Source organism: Salminus brasiliensis, chromosome 18, assembly GCF_030463535.1.
Source record: "Salminus brasiliensis chromosome 18, fSalBra1.hap2, whole genome shotgun sequence".
Lineage (NCBI taxonomy): Eukaryota > Metazoa > Chordata > Actinopteri > Characiformes > Bryconidae > Salminus > Salminus brasiliensis.
In genome coordinates this window covers 21239787-21254253 of record NC_132895.1, presented here as the reverse complement: position 1 = coordinate 21254253, position 14467 = coordinate 21239787, and the positions used below count along the sequence as shown (strand labels likewise).

The window sequence follows — 14467 nt, the reverse complement described above, 5'->3', positions numbered from 1 at the left end:
TTAAGATCTCCATTTCATGCTACACACGTACTCCAACACATTCTTCTTGGCACAGCCGTGGCACTTGGCCAGAGCAGACATCAGACTCCCATGTCTGTGGGGGCGTGAAGGTGTTTGCACATTACTATAAGCACTGGGGTTGGACAAAATTGGGCACAAAATTGGGTTCATAACGATTTACTGCTGTAAGAACAGTGGAGCGTATTTGCGGTCTGATGACTCTTTGTATTGAGCTTCCATGAGTGTATCAGTCACTACCTGTGTTAGTCGTTATCAGCATCAGCTAGGCCATTTTTCAAACAGGTTTTGTCCCACACCCAATACACACATGCTGAGGCCATTGTTAAAGTAAGTACTACTTTATTAGTAAAAAAAAAAAATTTACTAACGCTCCTTTAAGAATAATAAACCCATTTCAAGACAAAACAATGATGGATGTTCAGGCCTTCTGTTGTAGGGTGAACACAGACAGCAGTCTTTACCTGTCAGCTACCAGTCAGCTCACAAGGCAGCAAAAGAAATAGAAAGTAATTTACATTTTCCCAGTTTCCTCTTTCTGAAGGTCATAAAAATGCCTGTGGGTACAGAAGCACAAGCATAAAAGTGACACCACGCAGACAGCCAGTGCCTTGACAACACTCCAACAAGGACAGGGTTTGCAAGATAGCAAGTCACGTTTAAAACTCTAAGCTGTTGGCTCCGCATCTGACAGGGCTGCGTTTCGGCTGTCTTGCTTTGTTTATTTACTGTAGTTGGTGCTGATAAACTGTGACATCCAGTTCATATTACTTTCTGAGCATCAGTTAGCCAGCCAGCGCTGAGGAGAGGATGACTTGCCAGCTGCCAAGTGTCTGCTCGCTTGGCTTGTTGTAAATGTATGCCATCAATAACTAACCAGCTACTTCAAGCTGATGCAGATCCAACAATTCCCAGAACATCTCATGAACACAGTTTTCTGCAGAAAAACAAAGAGAACTGTCAGGTCATTAATAACACGCAGCCACTTCCTAGCGAGAACATACCTATACATGCTATTTTATAGTACCTGGATTATTTTTTTTTTTAATTATACCCATGATGGTTAGAACTGTAACACTAAATAGCAGGCTGCTAGAAGTTAAAGGCAAGTCAGGCTGTGAGAAAATCAAATGAGAGTACAGATTCAAACAATCTCATATAAGTCTTATATAACTGATTCCGGGCAGGTCACATTTAGACTTTTCATTTACAAATGCACACACAAATACCATGGCTGTGACCTAAATGGCTCCCTATAGGCCTTTTTTACGGTCACTGTCTCATCCACCTGCACCGTTTCACAGAGAACACGCCGGCCTTCACTATACTCAAAAATCTTCATACATACATACAATAAAAGTTCATACAGTAAAGACACATGATGGGTGGAGCTGTTGAGTTGGATTGGAATTAGAATTTTATACTTGGAGTGGAAACTAAGTGTGTTGATCAAATTATGGGTATATTTAGGAAAAGGGGGTAGCCTCAGTTATTGTTTACAAGACGACTGGAAGCCTTTAACGCTTCTATTCATGCTTCCGCATTAATGTTTATTACATGTTTTAGATAAAACATATGGAAAGCCTTTTTTTTTTTTTAGGTACAAATGGCTGTGCTTTAATGAAAAGTTGAACAAAAATTATGCTGTATGCAGTCATTTATCAGAATCAGACAAAATCGGACAGTCAGATGATAAAAATATTTGTAAATCAGAATCGGCCAAGGAAATTGAAATCTGAGTATCTCTAAATTAGAGGTTAGGAAAAGAGTATGTACAGTTTTCTTACTAACTGGAGGAGAAGAGCTGGAAGAAAGGGGAAAAAATAGAAATGGTGGCTTTTTAGTAGCATTTTAGAAATGAATGACTGCTAGATTAGTGATGGGTAATATTTATCAAATTCAAATCAGATCAAAATCCAATACATCACCTCATTTCCCACAGTTTCTTACTTCAATTTCATATTCATACCCTGACGTGATCAAACTCCCTGAAACATTACCCGGCTAATTTGTGCTAAGAGGAATGTCTAATTTGACTGAGCTGTTTTGTGTGGATTTCTCCTCTCAAAACGACACAGTACTGTAAACGAACACTAGACAAGAACTAGATTTTAAACATATTTATTTACTTTTGAAATATGTTTACCTCTTCTTGCAAAACACCCTGAAGCACTCAAGCAAACAATACATATTCAACTGCTTGGCGATAAGAATGCTGCTATTTTATGGGGCTGAACGTTATCATGGGCATGATTATATATGTGGGATATATAATACCCTAGTTCACTACAGGTTCATTACTTTAAATATCACCGAATTATAAATTCACCGCAGGCTGACGAGGACGTTGCTGCAGGGCGGCCTGTTGCTGTCGCCGCAGGGCCGCCTGCTGCTGAGAACATTGCCAGAGGGCCACCTGCCACCAAGGATGTAGCTGCAGGTCAGCCTGCCCTTAAGGCTCCACCCAGTACTCTAGAGAGCACTGACTCAGTAAAGGCTACCCTACCCATGGCCTAGAAGTCTCTTGCCATCCATGGTCACCCAGTCTCCTGACCTACCAGCTCCAGTGCCGGTGCTCCAATCTCCCGAACCTCCTGTTCCAGTGGAAGCTAGGGAATTGAGGGCCGGCACAGTGACATACCCTCTTTACCTTTTATTGGCTGTCCAGTCTTCAGTCCCCAGTCCTGTTCCTGTCTCCATACATGTTCCTTTGCAGTTCTGTTTCATGTCCATGTCACGGTCCAAGTCCTTGTTTCGGTTTGTCACCCTGTCGGTATCCATTCTCTTGTCATAGTAGCAGCTGTCCCATCTTCTGGCCGTGTCGTAATCCAGCCTCATGTTTGATTCCCGCATTCTGTTCCTGGCCTTTCCGCTGTGCCAGTTCTCTTGACATGTTCTGTGTCGTGGCTCAGGAGCTGCGTGTTAGGGGAAAGGATTCTGTAACACATAGCCCAGCCTGGGCCCTGTCTTTGTCTCTGTTCCTTGTTTATATTCCCCTTGTGCTTCCTTTTAGGATTTCTCTTCAATTGTCAGGTCTATAAATCAGAGCTGATGCACATTAAGGATTTCTCTTATTGCTAGGAGATTAAACCCAATTACAAAGTATAGTAATTACCAGCAAGATTATCAACATTGGTCCATATTATTGGGTTACCAGTACATTAGTTGGGTTCTAGTACTGTCAAGCACTTGTTTATGAACTGAAGCGATGATGAAGCTGCATCCCTTCCGTGCTCGGTCCTACCTCTGACCACTAGTGGCCTTCAAAAAGGCACTTTTCCCTCGAGTAGCCCCTCCAGGTTGCAGCTTTTTTGAACACATCACTCGCCAATCAGAGAACAAATCATAAAAGCTTTCTCATAAATGGATTAGCTATTGTGCTTGGAAGAACTCCTTCAATTGCTGGTCTGAAGTTCAGAAACTCCGTCATTTATGGAATGAATGTTTGGCACTTCATACAGTCTCCATCAAAGGCTGAATGAACACAAAAATGCTCTTTCTAGAACGACAACAACATGTTGTCAAGCACAGTAAAACCAGCTGGCAAGCACAGGGTGGGCCAATGAATCAGAGCTGCGCGTTCTCTGCTAATTTCAGGGATATACAGCACATCAATGCATCCACATTCTCCAGCGCTCCAATTATGTTAACTTTAGGCTTGTGGTTGTGCCAAAAGCTCTCGATACATGCCTCACGTCTCATACTTTTGATTACGAGTCAAGCGAGCGCCAGGGGAGTTTAAGAAGACAGGATCTGGCTTTAAAAAGGAGCCTTTTATTCGCTGCTTGTCTTGTAATCTTAGGGTTCCCAGAGGACCCCTGTCAAAATTGGTAATAAAGAAGGCACACAGTGCCTTAAAAACGTACAGAAAAAAAAAAACCCACCTGCATTTGCTTGAGAGACGTCTCATGCGGGTAAATGTTATCTAATAACCACCTCCTAAAGCGGCATAGTAGTTCGTTAGTCTTTTCTTGCCGTTTTCAGGGCAGGGAAGCTGTGTTGCAAATGCCAGCCATGATTTGTGACTAATGAAGTATTCAAAATGACACCCAACACATTCCAACCACCTCCCATCACCACCGACTGCAGCATGAGTGTAGCAGTCATGGACATGTAAATGAAGAGAGTGATTGAGAGGTAGCGAGCAGCAGGAGGGAGAATCAGAGAGAGAGCATGAGGGAGGGAGAAAGACAGAAAAAAATAACTGAGTGAGAGAGAAAAATAGTGCGAGTGAGACACAAAAGGCACATGTACACACACACACACAGATGTGCCAAAACAATAAGGCTACCTGTTCGCTGTGTGCCGCCAAAAAAGCTCTGACCTGCTGAGGCATGGATTCTACAAGCCCTCTGAAGGTGCCCTGCTATCTGGCACCAAGACATTAGCCAGTCCTGTTAGTTGCAAGTTGGAGCTGCCTCACATTGGGCTTGTTCCACTGCATGCCGCAGATGCCGGATTGAGTTCAGACCTAAGGAATTTTGAGGCTAGGTTAACACCACGTGTCCGCAGTCGACCATGTGACATAACAGAAAATGTGACTCATCACACCAGAGGATTTTCTTCCTTTGTCAAGTTTGCCAAGGTCAAGTTCTGATGCTCACATGTCCATTATATGTGCATTTGCAGGTGGACAGGTTTTAGCATGGGCCCTTTGCTGCATATCTGCAGACCAGTCACAGTGCAAAGCTGTGGCACATTTCTGCCATAATAACCAATAAAAATAACAGCAGCCCTAACGTCAGACGGGATGTACCAGACGGGATAGCCTTGTCACCAGTGTGCCTCAATGGGCAATGGATGCCAAACAACCAGTCACCAGTTTTTGGTTTGTCCCAGCTCACACCCCTGTTGGTACCACTGCTGACCAGGAGCACCACACAAGCCTTGTCGTTTTGGAGATCTGACCTTAAAGATTTGTCTCCTACTATAGTCCTCAACATGTAGACTATGAGAACCGACTGTTCTGTTACCATCTTAAATATCCTAGACCTTGTGCTTTCCCTGCTAAAGCACAACTGATTAAGCTCACCTGTTAATTGGCAGGTTTAGCAAGTCTGTTAAACGAAAGAGCAGGAAAATATGCCAACTGTGCTAGACCCCATTGCCCCCACTGCGATTATCAAGGTCATATGTCATATGATTAGGCCCAACTGTGGATATACTCTCTGCAGATTCCAATTATGGATAAACACTGAAAAGAAATACATATTAGATCTCTAATCCCAAAACTCAGTCCCTGAAAAGAGTCACCAAGGTGTCAGCCGGATGCTAATACTGTTTCAACACCAAAACAGGCACCTAAATTGTCATCAGTAAAAGATAACACCATGTTCATATACCATGAAACAGTTTTGACGCAACAATGTCAGACTTTTGTGGGATTATTTCACGCCTGAGACAAGCTGTAGCAAAAAAGCCAGCTGCAAAATCTGTTACACCACAATTCTGAAGGGTGATTGATCTGAATATACCTGTTAAACAACTGTGACAAGATGGGACAGCACACTTTTTTCGTTGCTGAAGTTTTGCTTAAACAGAAACTGCCATTTAACTTTAAACACGTTGAAAGCCACTCACTAAAGTTTATACATAGAGACTTGAGTTAAGTAGGCCCTCTATATATATATCAACCTATGCATACACTTGACTTATTTGTACTCGAATGTTGAATTTCTGCATGAGCATCTTTTGTTTCTAAGCTGTGACAACTTTATTTATTTATTTATCCACTGCTCTGTAACGAAGCTGTTGATTCAAGGTTCATACCACTATGCTTGCCTACTTGCTTCTACACTTCATAACAACTTTTTATTCAAATGCAATTGAAGTTACTCAACCAGTAAATGCACTTCTTTTAAACGAATTAGATTTTATTTGTGACCCACTGCTTTTACCTAAATAAAAATACATGTAAAATGGGATGACCTCAATATCAGGGTTTATGGACACATATGAAGCAGTTATGTTTTGGCAGATACTTGGTCAGGTATAGTACCGGAGCATAAATCGTGGTATCGGTGCATCCCTACTGGTTCCTGTTCAAGATACACTATATGTCCAAATGTCTGTCGACACCCCTTCTAACATGCCTTCTAGCTTTCAGCTACTTTACGTTGCACCCATTGCTCACACACACAGGCACACACACAGGCACACACACAGGCACACACACAGGCACACACACAGGCACACACACAGGCACACACACAGGCACACACACAGAGCTTGTCTAGTCCCTGTAGAGAAGTATTGCCAATAGATAAACATGAACCTATTGGCACCATGTCTAATGCTAGGCGTGAGCTAGAGGGGTATAAAGCCGCCAGCATTGAGCTGTGGAGCAGTGGACCGGAGTTCTCTGGAATGATGGTGCTCCATCTAATACCTTTGGGATGAACTGGAAGTGAAGTAGGGTAGTGACCATCCAAGATCACGACCAAACTAGCAGTCTTTTCGCTGACTGCAATCAAATCCTCTCAGCAATGCTCCAAAATCTACACTGTACAAAGCCTTCCCTGGACAGTAAAGATGGTTACTCCAACAAAAGCAGAAAAAAAAGACTTTAGAAGAAACCATAAATGGCAGGTGTCCCAAAACATTTGTCCATATAGTGTATGAAGCAGAGACAGAGCGAAACCAAATTCAGTCGCAGTGACAGTCACAGCCTGGCTATTAAGAAAAGCTGGTCTAAAGACTTGGATACAGAAAGAGAAAAGGGGGTGTAACAACTACAGGTCAGGTCAGGGAAGGGCATTTTCTTACTAAACTGTCCAAACTCCGACATCACTAAAAGTAAATATTGCAATCACCTCAATAAACACAAAATTTGAGTGTGTTAAGAGATATTGAGAAACTGGCAGTTGTATTTGGAAAGTGTCCATCAGCTTCCACTGCAGCCAGATATGTGCATAAGAGCCATACGCTACAGAACAGCGAGTAAACACCACAAAACACATGCTCACAAGCTTACTTGATAAGTATCTTATCAATGTGTATGACCAAATGTTGTGTGGACACCACATCTAAATTACTGCTCTGTATTCATTTCATTCATTTCAGCTACTTTAAGTGGCATTCATTGCTGACACAGATGTGCAAATGCACACACATACGTGCACACACACCTTGTCTGGTCCCCGTAGAGATGTACTGTCAATAAAACAGGACTCTCTGGAGCAGATAAACATGAACCTATTGGCACCATGCCTAATGCCAGGTGTGAGCTAGAGGGATATAAAGCCCCACAGCATTGAGCTGTGGAGCAGTGGAACTGTGTTCTCTGGAACGATGGTGCTCCATTCAATACTTTGGGAATAAGTTGGGCAGAAGTTGGGGAGGGGTGGTAATCATCCAACATTCTGACCTCTGTAACACGCTGGTCATAGAATGCGATCAAATCCTCACAGCAATGCACCAAAATTTGGCAAGAAACAATGAATGAGCAGGTGTCCCAATACTTTTTTGTCCATATAGTGTATGTACATTATGTTATAGGTACATTTAAAAACCTTCTTATAGATGCATTTATGCGTGTTGCCCAGACAAATGCAAATGTATGAGGTCAATAAAGCCAATATTAAAGGAGACGGGGTAGGAGAGAGAGAGAGAGACAGACATATGAGCAGAGATATGTTGCACGTAGCATTGCTGAACAGGTGGAGACTATCACATTAGGTATTGTGAACACATGACAGGAATATTCAAGGCAGCTGGCATCTCCTATTACCCCTCCGGTGGCAGAGACAGACAGAGTGGCCGAGAGTAATTGATCTTAATTATTGTGACCAACTGAAGGTCATAGCACAGACACAGAGACAGACACAGAGCGAGGGGGAAAGCGCGAGAGCGAGAGTGAGAGGCCAGCAGCATACCAATACAGCGCAGCGTTCGTTCGCATACATCAGACTTGTGCTGATCAGGCAACAGTTACTGCCTTTCTTGACCAAAGCAATGAGATTAAAGGGATGGACTGGAACTGATCGCAAATCATCACTTTAAATCCGCGCCTCCGGGATAAATACAGGCCCAGAAAATCAGCCCATCTGAAGATGAAGAAAAATGTGCTGCGGAAAGAAGGGAAGCAGTGAAAATGGTGTGGGGAAGAAAAAAAAACCCAACATAACACAAAACACTTTACTCAAAAGGTTAGCTCAGGTACTCAGCAGCCAGTCTCTCACACACACTCACACACACACAGGGTAAGGTAATTGGTCAGCAGCTTTTGGGAAGTGGAACAAAAATGTCAAGTGTAATGCATCCAAGTGTATTCTAAAGTATCGAACAACTAGACTGGAGAAGAGACTACCGGTCAAAAGAGGCCAAAACATCCCTATTTTTCCAGGTCTTATGGACATTAAAAGCAGCATTATGAAAGATTTGTTTTTTCTAGCTCTTCGGCTCCCCCTACAGTCAGGCGGTGGAATCAGTGCATTGAGCCACCCCTTACATGCATTTCTGGACTTTTGAGAGATGCAGAACCAGCACTAAAAGTGAAAAGAAGAATAAAGTGAAAGATGGAGAGTAATATTACAGCATTCTACACAAATATGACTTGGGATACACAAAGCAATGCGGTTTCATACACAGAAGCGTGCCAAGCCCAGAGTGGGAAAGATAGAGAGACTATCGACCTACAGGTCAGTGGAGCACCACTGTGGAGCAACACCATTTTGGGCAGGTAAAAATACTACATAATGTTGCTTTAAGCTGTTCAAGTCCAGTTAATAACCTGTAACAGTACAATGTTTGTTGACCTTGAATGTAAAAAGTAAACTGCCAGGAGGTGTAAATCACTAAAAACTAAAAAACTAAAAAAATATAAATATAAATTAGGGTTTAAATTAGGGTATAAAAAAGGGTTCAGTTTTTAGGGAACACGTATCCAAACACTACTTCTAAACCCATCGTCTGTATAAAAGCACTGCCCTTCACTAAGAAAAAGCAATTAACAAAGAAACACAGACAAACTACTCTAATGTCTAAAAGTGCAGCTCTGTCTATTAGAGATATTGAAACTAAAGTCAGAGAGTGGTGAGAACACCATCAGAAGGCTCTTGGAAACTGGAGAACGCTGCCAGGAAGTGGTCCGATTGACCCACAACAGCATCAGAAGATAAGTTTCTGAGAGTGAGAGCCTGCGTGATAGGAGGCTCACATGACAACACCTTGTAGCAAAGCTTACCACTGAACCGAGTCTCAGTTTCAGCTGTGAAAAGAAGACTTGGAGCTGCAGGTCTGACGGGTGACGAGTGGATGTGAGAAAGTCACTGCTAAGATGGCAAAAAAAAGCAGGCTTGCCTCAGCCATGCAGTGCTACCAATGGATTACTGAAAAAAATGGGGGTGGTCTAAAACTTACTGTAGTGTACTTCCTCAATGTAGAGGCTGTATTTGCTCTAATTGAGCTGTATTTAAGCTGACAACACCCTGCGCAAAAAAAGTACGACTTAAATCAGCATTACGGTGTGGTTTAGGTGTGTAAAGCTGTTCAAATGTAGTAATTAGACCAGCATGGTCTACAACAAAATAATAAATGTACGATATCGGTACTTCGGAACAGTCTGAGGACAAATCAAATCAACATGATGCATCACTTACCCCAGACACAGCCGGTCACTCTACACATGTTTGATATCCAAAGTTTGCCAGTCATTAACCACAGACGCTGGACTTAGCCAGTCACAAATTGTATCCCTGTAAAAATATGTCCAAAACCATCCCTCAACCCAGTCAAAATGCAGCTAGATCTTCAGAACACAGTTCAGAACGCAGTATGACTTACTTTAGTTTATAAAAACAAGAACGAACTCAGAAAAAATGATGAGGCCATTTTAAGCAAGCTTGACTGTTAAAATCTGTCCATGCTATTTATACCCTTAAATACCCTTATAAATATATACTTATAAATACCCTTCAGTTAAACAGAATGGGGTTTCACAGCTTTTTTTATTTTAATTTTGACGCAAATCAATTTGTTAGCATCAGATTGATGAAAGTCCAGTGCTCGTCAGCAACATTAGCCTAGCATCTACCATTGCAAACTAGATTTCAAAACATTCCTTGGGTAAATGAAAGCAACTAGGTATTTTTAGGCCACGTTTATAAACACGATACGACTTACTTTAGTCTATAGAATGAAAAAACTTAAACAAACTTTGCTGCGGAGTTGAATGATGGGGCAGCCATTTGGAGCAAGCTTAACTGTTTAAATAAGATCTATCCATGTTGTTTACTACATAGTCTTTCTAATAAAACACCCTGGATTGTTTACTAAGCTTTCTCATTAGATTTGTAAGCAAATAAATGTGTTAACTGATATCAGACTGGTGACAGTCCAAGCCCAGAGATTGTTAGAAATGTTAGCCTAGCATCTCCTTTTGTAAACTAAAGAGGTTTACGTCAGTTATCAATCGTTTAATGGTTAAATGCATGCACCTGGGGTAAATGATTATTTGCTGCAAACCCAGCAAGGTGACGTTTGTGTTCATCAACTGAATGTGCTTGCCTGGCTAACTGGCTGTATTCGCTCCACTTCCCTATTACTGCTGATTGACTAATCACCTTGCCATTCTATGTCAAAAAGAAAATAGCCTTCTCCAAATTCCTCAAGCTCAAAACGTTGGAGCGTGGAGATTGGCAGATTGGCAATCAACGTGGAAAAGCTGCCTCTACGTCTGTATGGCTTTATAACTGAGCCATCAAGCAGCTTAAAGAGTGGTTCAGCAGGAAAAAGAAGAGAGGCAGGGCCGGTGTGTAAGAGCAGGACATACGAGCTGCACTGCACGCTGAAGGTCTGGGAGGCATGTCCGTAACGGTCCTACACGCTCGCTGGGTCTCGGAGTCGGTTGCCATGGAATGCCAATTGCAGCCTGACAGCTTCAATTTCAGGCGACAAGAAAGACATCTATAATGAATGAAGCCCTATTGCTTCTGCATGAGCAAGCATCGTCGGTCAACTCACTGGACTGGAACACGTTACAGGCAAGGAAAGGGGGGGGGGGTAGTCAGAAAGGTCAGACCTGCATGGGTGAAGGTGTGTGTGTGTGAGAGAGAGAGAGCGAGAGCGAGAGCGAGAGAGAAAGAGGGGGAGCTTCTCAAATCTATGCATTACTTTCAACTGAAGCTTTTATAGAAAATATAACCTTCTCCTCACTTTAGAATAAGCAAACATCTCCAGCATCAGCCACTGCAGATCAATTATGCAGTACTCAATATACACTCAACATACCCAACACTGCTCTAGTTAAACAGCTGCTTCAAAGCATGAATAGAGAACTGGGTGCCAGAACTGGGTTCTCTACTCTTGCCAGCTCCTGCATGCCTGTTGACACAAAGACGAGTAGAGGGATGGTTTGTGCAAGGAGAAAGAGAGAGAGAGATATTTATATCTATGATTTATATCCATGAGCTCTTATTGTTTCATTTGACATTCCTTTCATTCCACACTCCACTCCAGGCCTGCTTCTGTCCCCACCTAAATTTCCCTGCTACCAGGAATCAAGAGAGTTTGAGCTAAAGAGAAAAAAAAAAGAAAGAAAAAAAAGAAGTGCTTGATATCTTTATAATTTTTTGGCAACACTTACTTGGATGGTCCATTGTAAATGCCTCGTGGATGCTCACCTGACATTCAATGAACATTCAACTAAATGTCTCTTACATTCAACTGAACTGGAAGATGAATGTAAATGATTCTCTATTGAACGTAAACCCTTTTTTGGTTTGGATTTGAGGTTAGGGTTAAGTAAAGGGTGATTTAGGGGTAAGATTAGGGTCATTTACATTCAATTTGAAGTTCAATTGCATTTAACACATTCTGTTGAATGTTAGCTGAATGTCAGTCGAGCATCTACGAGACATCTACAATGGACCACCCAAGTAAAGTTCATCCAGTCAGAAATGCTGCCTAATGTGTGGACTGTAAACTTTAGCTAAACCACACGTTTCTGATTGCAGATAGAAAATAAGATGTTTGACAGAAGGTTTTGTATACTAATAAAAAGAAAAAGATGAGACATGGGGGTGCAAACTTAACTTCAATCATCAAACTATCAATACAGAACGTACACTCCCCAAGTATGTTATTGTGAGCACTACACTAATACTACTAATACAGGGTAAGGCCCCTTTTGCCTTCAGAACAGCTTCCGTTACTCATGGATTCCACAAGATGTCGAAAACATTCCTTAACGACTCTGGTCCAGGATTGCATCACGCAATTCTTGCAGATTTTTCAGGAGCACTTTCATGCTGTGAATCTCTCGTTCTACCACATCACAAAGGTGAAATACTGGATTCAGACCCAGTGATTGGAAAAGCAACTTAAGAGCGCCAAACTCATTGTCATGTGCATGAAGCCAGCCCGTCTGGCACCACAAATCATGCCAATTTCACATTTTATATCCCCATGATGGCCTGTATCTCCATGATTTTACACACTGCAGTGCTGCCACATGACGATTGCATAACTGCATGACAGAGTAGGTATATAGGTGGTCCTAATAAAGTGCTTTTATCTGCCGTATTTCTGCTTAAATCAGTGTACATCTAATGTAACTATATAATCTATTTATCTTAGCCTTTACAAGCAAGCAGTGATGATGGTCACAATCATGACCTTCTTACAGATGACTAGATGCCAGATCAATATTTGCCATTTTTTTTTAGATGGTCCTGTTATGGTCATAGTCAGGAAACTTTAGGCTTGTGAATAGCTGCAAATTGGTTGATTAGCCATCTTTCCTCCAAGCTGTCAATACATAGCAGCTCTTAATTGACAAAAGACAAAACCCAACCTCAAACAACCATTACGGATGTCTACTCTGACCATCTGGAAACAGTTCAAGGCATGCAAAAGATCAAGTAATTAAAAAAAAAAAAAATAATAAAAATAAAAAATTTACTTTAGTGTGTTTACTTTTTATTATAGCAGTTCTGCACATGTTGAAGTTCAATTTCCACTGGGAGTGGAATAACTTCAGTAGAAAATAGTAAAGCTCATTGAGAATCGATAATTTGGCGAGTGCAGACACCAGATGGCAGTTTATAGGCCGCCTCAGTCCCACCACTGCGTGGATTGAGGACGCGCTTAGCTTCCTTATGCGGCATGTCGTACAGCAATCAAAATAAAAATCAAACAAACTGTATTTGGCTGTTTCCATTTGTGTAAATTCCTCCTTTGAGTCTCTAATATATTTCAGAGAAATGTGGGGGCCTGAATTGTAGTTAGGGGAGCTGGATTTACCACTTAACAATTACAGCCTATTACAGATTCAGTCTGTACTGTTTGAGATCACAACCAAGAGGTTGGACTCCAAAAGAAAATAAACATTATACTTGTGGTTGTCTTTTTCTATTCAATGGTGTTAGGATACAATGCTTGTTTTAAAGCTTGTGCTTAAGCTGGTTAGGCTGGTTGACCGACTTAATAGGGAGCCAGCTAGTCAACCAGCATAACCAAGGTGGTTGACTAGAATGACCAAGCAGTATAACCAGCATGACCAGCCTGACCACATGACAGGTATGACAGGCTGACCAAACTGGTCAACCAGCTTGAGCATGCTGGTAATGCTGTTAGACAGATTTGTCCATCCTGAAATGAAAGCGCATGTTATTCTGGTCAAGAGCTATCCTGGTCATGTGGCTTTGTCAATTACCTTGACCAGACCAGCTTACTGAAACCAGTTACCAGCAAAACCTGGACATGATCTGGATAACCAATAAACCTGCAATTCTTTAAGTTTTCACAGCAAATGTGGTACCCAGCGTGGGAGCCTCTGTATAAGTGTACTGGCTAGTTGGAGACGTTTATTTCTGGAAGCTCGTGTTCAGAAACAGATGAAAGTAGCCTTTTCCTCCATGTTGGAGGGAACTACTAGACACACCCAATGCTCTCCTATTGGCTGAGCTGAGACGCAGCACAAAGTTAAAACCTTGTACTATAGATGACCCTGCAACTCAGCCACGGCGGACTCCATGTCGCACATACCATTGATTGTATTATGTTTGAAAGCGCAGTGGTGAATTTTCCACATTCAGTGTGAACAGCTTTAGAGTGTTTAATGCTTTAATGTCAAGCGTTGAGATGTACAGCGAGACTCTGTGCTTGATAAAGCAGTCACTTGTGCTCTAAAGATTGACACATACAGTTCAGTGGTTCCCAGCCTGTTTTGATTTTGCCAGTGAAGCACGAACAGATTCAGATGTGAGATGTGATCCAGGTCGTGTGTGTGTGTGCGTGTGTGTACACATTTCTAGCATTTACTCACTCTGTAATTTCCTCCGTAACCGTGTGTTCCACCTGTAGTCGGGAGTTGACCTCAATGAAGTAGTGTTTTCCATGCTTATCCACCAGGAACTCCACTGTGCCTGCATTTTCATAGCCGACCTATGAGAGACCACACACACACACACACACACACATATTCAAAGACTAGAACTCGTTAAAGCCA

The 14467-nt window shown here is 42.0% G+C and overlaps 1 protein-coding gene across 2 annotated transcripts in view; it reads right to left on the bottom strand.

Annotated features, from left to right (window-relative positions):
• Positions 1–14467, bottom strand: part of pcxa (pyruvate carboxylase a) — a 188635-nt gene that overhangs the window by 136776 nt on the left and 37392 nt on the right. For both annotated transcript variants that reach the window (XM_072661594.1, XM_072661595.1), the window contains exon 8: positions 14285–14403. In XM_072661594.1, coding sequence (XP_072517695.1) covers positions 14285–14403 — 119 coding nt within the window. The remainder of the gene's footprint in view (positions 1–14284; positions 14404–14467) is intronic.